Source organism: Triticum aestivum, chromosome 4A (genome assembly GCF_018294505.1).
Source record: "Triticum aestivum cultivar Chinese Spring chromosome 4A, IWGSC CS RefSeq v2.1, whole genome shotgun sequence".
Lineage (NCBI taxonomy): Eukaryota > Viridiplantae > Streptophyta > Magnoliopsida > Poales > Poaceae > Triticum > Triticum aestivum.
In genome coordinates this window covers 652,381,353-652,387,321 of record NC_057803.1, presented here as the reverse complement: position 1 = coordinate 652,387,321, position 5,969 = coordinate 652,381,353, and the positions used below count along the sequence as shown (strand labels likewise).

Sequence of the window (5,969 nt, the reverse complement as noted above, 5' to 3'; positions counted from 1 at the left end):
AATACCAAGTTGAGTGGTGATAATAACTTAGCACTGGACAAGCCTGGTGATGAAAGCGCAAACTGTAGAGTAGGTTAAAAAGATCTTATGACAGAGCCATCATTATGACTAATATATATTGCTGATTGAAGCATCCTTATGGATTACCTGATCTGCCCATGTGAGTAGGCTTTGATATGCATTGGCAAATACCAGAGGTGATGAAGCTAAAATGAGGCCAACAAAAAAGCACAATTGACAGCATTAATACTTGCCAAACATAGCATTACAGTCTAATCAGTGATCAACTGCCAACCAAACTACTCTCAGTTCTTCAACTAAATGACTAGAGGATGGAAATTACACACCAGATTTGGTATCTAGTTAAACTGGATGAGCACTTGGCTCGACTGTCTTGTACTTGTCATGAGCCTCCTCATAATTCAGCTTGAGCTGCTCATGGCGCTTCAGTGAAGCCTCACAAAACTTCGTCAGACAATCAAGGACTACCGTCAGTTTTGATTGTAACCCTTCCACCAGTGCTACCCCGCCGCTTGATTCCTGCTCATCGTTTTCCAGCATCACACATTCCTGAGACTCACTCCTGGAATGTGGCTCTCTTCTCAGTTTAGTTTGATCAGCCTGATGCTCGAAGGAGTCGCGCAAGAGCTGCATTACGTCTTTAATGGACTTGCATAGCTCATCAGTGGGGAGCGACTCCATCATGGCAAGCCAGTCCCTGCAGAGGATGAATATCGGAGGGGAGACTGCCTGGCGAGGAGGAAATGAGATATTCCGCTTCCGACGGCGTCGTTCCTGGGGTGGTTGCAGGATGCACTTCTGGAGCCATTCGTTGAGGGCATGCACATATGACTTCTGAGCAGTGACCCAGATCCTGAAGGTTGACGAAAAGCAGTCCATCTCATTACACAGATGCATTGCCGCCTGGCGGTGATGCTCCCCTTGCTGCACCGAGGTTGAAGTTTTTACATGGTATGCCAGTGATATTGTAATGAATTGTTTGTGGTGGCATTCCAGCATTGCTTTCCACATCCTAATTAATCTGCAAAAGGAATGTATGCGCACTTCATTTTCAATGATAACATGGTAAATAAATGTGAATAAAACTATAGGAAATCAATATGTCCATAATATATTTAGATTAAGCAAATCAAAGTTCAAATGTCAAGAATCAGATTGCTCAGCAAAACAGAGGTTCTTTAGAAAATAACTAGTGAATGATGTAGTCAAAACAATTAAGATGTTTTTATTTTCGGTATTGTACTGCCAAAACTAAATTTGGAATAACATGACAGTTCAAACATTTGCATAACTTACAACAAAGCAACAAGGTAATATTAAGCAGGAACAAAGGAACCACAATCAACAAATCTGTTAAAAACCATATTGATGTAAAACAAAAATGTTTGGTGCTCCCTCCATCGCACAATATAAGACGTTTTTGCAAGCTATGTTAGCTTTAGCTTGCAAAAACATCTTATATTATGTGACGGAGGGGGTACATACTAAGTCTCAAAACAAAGGCATTAATTAGGAAGTACCCTTGAATGAGCTCAACAAGTTGTGGCTGCAGCTCTCCATCCCTTATTTTCTCAATTCTTTTTGAGATTGCATCAACAGCCTGGATTGCAACAGAAACCCTGGAGTGCAGATCCTTCACAACAGCTCGAGTCTTATCAATGAGTTCTGCATTTAGACCTCGTGTAAATTGGTGCCGGAGAAGGTTACATTTCTCGTCGTAAGTCTTTCTGACATTTTCACTTGCCTAAATAAACAAAGTAATGCAGTTTCAGTGACTCATTATGCGAAGAACAGACACATTTAATTGGTAGCCTCTATTTCACAACTCACAGCCTTTATTACATTATGTTATAGTTGACATACAACATGCAATCTACACTCCAACTAGTATTAAACAAATCAAATTTTACGATTAGTAGAAATAAAAATAGTATGCCTGCAACATTTTACAACCATTCTTTCAAGATACAGTAGTTACCTCCTAAACTTAGTCTTGAGAACTAGTACAAGATTAAAAGCACGGTTTAGGAGAAACAAAAATAGTATGCCTGCTACATTTTACAACCATTCTTTCAAGATACAGCAGTTGCCTCCTAAACTTAGTCTTGAGAACTACTCCCTCCGTTCCGAAATGTAAGTCTTTTTAGATATTTCAATAAAAGACTACATACATAGCAAAATGAGTGAATCTACACTTTAAAATATGTCTATATACATCCGTATGTAGTCCATAGTGAAATCTCTAAAAAGACTTATATTTAGGAACGGAGGGAGTACAAGATTAAAAACAAGGTTTCACTAGTCATACAGCAAAACACCAGCCATATTTTTAGAGAAGTGACTAATTCATGTTTGGCGCATCATACTAGAAAGCTTCCTTAAATAATGTAAATGTACCTTGATTTCATCATATAATTTTCTCTCCCATGCATGTAGCCTATCCAATGTAGAAGAATGGCTTCCAGACACCATAGCAAATTGCTCAATAAAATCATTATTACTATCATCCACATCATCTTGAATCATCGAAGTTGTAAGTGGACTTTTAGATGACGATGATAGAGACGAGACTGAACGTTTCCAAGTAACAACATTTGAAACATGCTGTGCAGTTTCTACAGAAACAAAACAAATAGTATATCTTTAGGCAAATATTATTGTGGCAATGATGAGAAGATGACAGTTACACATCCTACTTACCCTGATTGAGAAGAATTTGACGATTGCAGCAGACTCGAAGGGCTGATACGAACCGGGCAGTAGGTTTGCCTGGAGAACCTGGAATTTAAGAAATAAATGGGAAAGGAAGATTCATCAAACAATCCTATTTAACCCAGATAAGAAAGTGAAGAAATCATCTTGTCTTTTTAGGCAACCTCGGTCTGATAGCCCACCAATTTTTGGGCTTGCCCTCACATTGGCAAGCCAAAATTTGGTATAACCAAGAGATGCCCAAAAAGACAAGACCATGTATCCCCTCATGATTATCACCTGGTAATTTAGCAGATATATCAAGTCTGATCTTCTTTGTCTCAAGCATTCTTGAAACCTCATTCCCGGCTTCGGCAGCACGTATAAAGCGGGTTTCAATTTCCTTCATGCTTGACACAAAATCTTTTGCTCGATGGGTGATGAACTCAGAGGGATCTTCGGTTTCTGTGTGTGATTCTCTTTTTGAATCCCCTTCCTCCACCTTTGGCACAACCTGCTCTGAAGAAGCCCCTTCATCAGAAGCAGCCACCAGCCCACTTGCTTTACTGACCCCTCTTTGTGTTGCTTTGGTTTCCTGCTTCGGCACCGTGTCATCATCGACAATCTCCAATTCTGAATGCATTCTAGTGGACCTGTTTGCTGGTTCTTCACTCAATGTCACCGGCTCGGCTTCCCATGACTCTCTCAAGCCCTTCAACCTATCGAAGTTCAAGGTCAGACCATCCACATTGTTTGCTCTGGCAGCACCAGCGGCGTCAAAGAAATCCCATGAGGCACTCATTTCCTCCGAGGACAGCGGCGGCGGCGGCGGCACGAAGGCGGAGACGGGGGACTCCTGCCCCACAAACTCAGCGGCGGACGGATCGACCGTGAACGTCAGAGGAGCAGTCCCCGCGGCCTTCATGCAGTGGACCCTCGCCGCCGCCGCCGACGACGGAGAGGCCAGGCGATCCCCTCCTCGATGCATCGCCAGCATCGGGGACGGGGAGCCCCCGGCGGTGTTGTCCGCCTCCGCCGCGCGCGACGGCGACGGGGACGCCATGGAGGAGCGCGACGGCGACCTGCCCGCCTCGGAGATGGAGAGCGACGACTCGGGCGACAGGTTGGCGGCCTCGGCGTGCCGCCGCAGCGCGGTGCCCACGCCGCGCAGGGAGCGGGTGTAGGACAGGTGCGCCGCCGAGAGCGCGTCGCGGGAGTCGATGGCCCGCCTGATGCGCCGCAGCCGCTCCTTGCACAGGGCCAGGGCGCCCTCGCCGCCGCCGCCGCCGGCCTTGGAGGGCGAGGAACCCATCGAACCGGATCCCCTCCTGCGAAATTTAGGGCACGGATGGTCAGAAATCGGGATTTCGGTACCTAGTCGCCGGATGAGAGTGGCGTCGTGCCTGGAAACCCAATGCAGGGTGGGTGGAGACGGCGCCGCGGTGGAGGGGCGGCGGGGACGGCAATGGCAGCGGCGGCGAGCGTGGGAGGCGGAGGAGCTGGGAGTGGTGGGCTCCAACGGGATGCAGGAGCTGGTGCCCTGCTCCGGCGACGGCGCCGCGGCGGAGGAGGAGGTGGACTCCGGCGGGTCTCCGATCTGGGAGGGGGGAGGCGAGTGGGGAGGAGCTCAGCTCGAAGCAGAGCAGCGGCAGCAGGCAGCTCGCTCTGCTTTTTTTTTTCTCTTTGGAGATTTGGAGAGGAGCAGCAGCTTGCGTGGGCGCAGCTCACGACCATGCGGCCCACTAACGTCCATTTCCGGTCCAACCAACCATGCATACTAAAAAAATCACATTTGCCTCAGAAAAATTTACATGATTTTCTCAGAAAAAAATCACATGGCATATCCCATGGTTTGAGTTGCCTCAAAAATATCTAGAGAGGGGCTGGAACCTGAGCCTTCTCAGCGATTTGGGAATTCTGACTGCAATTACCTATCAAAATGTGTTCTACTCGTCCGGTCCGATCTAGCGAGAGGATGATCGAAGCAGGTGGATAACAACCAAGTTCGAACCCTTCTAGAGTAGTTTTTTCATGTTGGTAGCCGTATCGGGGTCAATCTTTGGTGGGGCTCTTGTGCTGGCCTTTGTGGGTTTCCCTGTGAGCTCGGTGTGTGCCGGATCCGGTAGCCGACATAGCCCTCGCCCTCGCATGTCCTCCTCGATGCCAGATCGACGATCTTTGTCATGCAATGGTGACAGTAAGAGCTCTGCCTCTTCCAGCTATGGCACCCATCTTCACTACGTCCAGGTTAAACCCCCCCCTCTCTCTCTCTCTCTCTCTCTCTCTCTCTCTCTCTCTCTCTACATGTCATGCAGGCGCTCCAGCGAGCCCTCGGCTTCACCCTGCAAGCACTCGAGGAGGTTGAGCTTGTCCCTGTCGGCGAAGTAACCGTATGCGTATGTCCACCTCAGCATCTGCCGCCCCTCCAGGATCTGCCTGTAGGCGTCAATCATGAAGCCGAGCTGCCGCTGCGCCTCGACGGCGGCGCCGCCCTCAAGATAGCCCTTTCAGGCACTCTCCAGCTCGAACATGTCATCGCTCACCCTCTGCCGCGAGTGCTCGTGCGCCACCCACCGCTCGTAGTAGTGCATGTACCTGTCAAGGGATGCCCCGGCGTACACCTGTCGGGTGTTGATCTCGTCGATCTCGTAGCGGTTACAGGTGGTGTGGCCATGGTAGTCGACGAGGCAGATCCAGCAGAACTCGTGGCAGCAGGGGAGATCCGACGGTCTAAAGCATATCAAAAAATTGATTCGACGGCCACCAGTTGCTGAGCTCTGAGAGAGCCATTATTCTCCCAGAGTTCTTATTTCAGGATATACACACAACACGCACATGCATCCTTTGCACTACGTGAAGCTTTCTACTTGCCCAGCTAAGATTCTGTTTCAAGCATACCATTTTTATAGATGGTATGGATGATTTTTAAATAACATGAATATTTTTTTACATTTTTAAAAATGGTTTATAAAATCTCACGAGCATATTTGAAATGTGTACACTTGTTTTAAATGACGTGACCAATTTTTGAATAGTACGAAGCATTCTTTTTGAAAATCATGCAAACATTTTCTACATTGTATAATCGTATTTTAAAATAGCACGAGCATATTTTGAAATGAGTCAATATTTTTGAAATTAACAGGTCGACTACATCAACCGCGTTGTTAAACGCTTCCACTTTCTGTCTATAAGGATACATAGACACACTCTCCCCCTCTCATTACTATGCATCTTTTAGATAGATCTTGCGTGAG

General features: G+C 47.0%; 1 protein-coding gene across 1 annotated transcript; it reads right to left on the bottom strand.

Annotated features, from left to right (window-relative positions):
* Nucleotides 1-225: 225 nt before the first annotated feature.
* LOC123087891 (protein ROLLING AND ERECT LEAF 2) lies at nt 226-4,390 on the bottom strand. The gene is made up of 6 exons (XM_044510012.1): nt 4,116-4,390; nt 3,013-4,040; nt 2,722-2,799; nt 2,419-2,636; nt 1,542-1,765; nt 226-1,042 (listed from the first exon to the last, which is right to left on the bottom strand). The coding sequence occupies exons 2-6, from the start codon at nt 4,022-4,024 to the stop codon at nt 364-366; spliced, it is 2,211 nt and encodes a 736-aa protein (XP_044365947.1). The 5' UTR covers nt 4,025-4,040; nt 4,116-4,390; the 3' UTR covers nt 226-363.
* Nucleotides 4,391-5,969: the final 1,579 nt, after the last annotated feature.

What these genes read in the sequence shown, in the direction of transcription:
- LOC123087891 (XM_044510012.1), bottom strand. Translation starts at nt 4,024, where the DNA reads ATGGGTTCCTCGCCCTCCAAGGCCGGCGGCGGCGGCGGCGAGGGCGCC. An exon ending in TATATCTGCTAAATTACCAG is followed by an intron (nt 2,800 to 3,012) that starts GTGATAATCATG and finishes CTTAAATTCCAG; the next exon opens with GTTCTCCAGGCAAACCTACT. An exon ending in AATTATATGATGAAATCAAG is followed by an intron (nt 1,766 to 2,418) that starts GTACATTTACAT and finishes TTGTTTATTTAG; the next exon opens with GCAAGTGAAAATGTCAGAAA.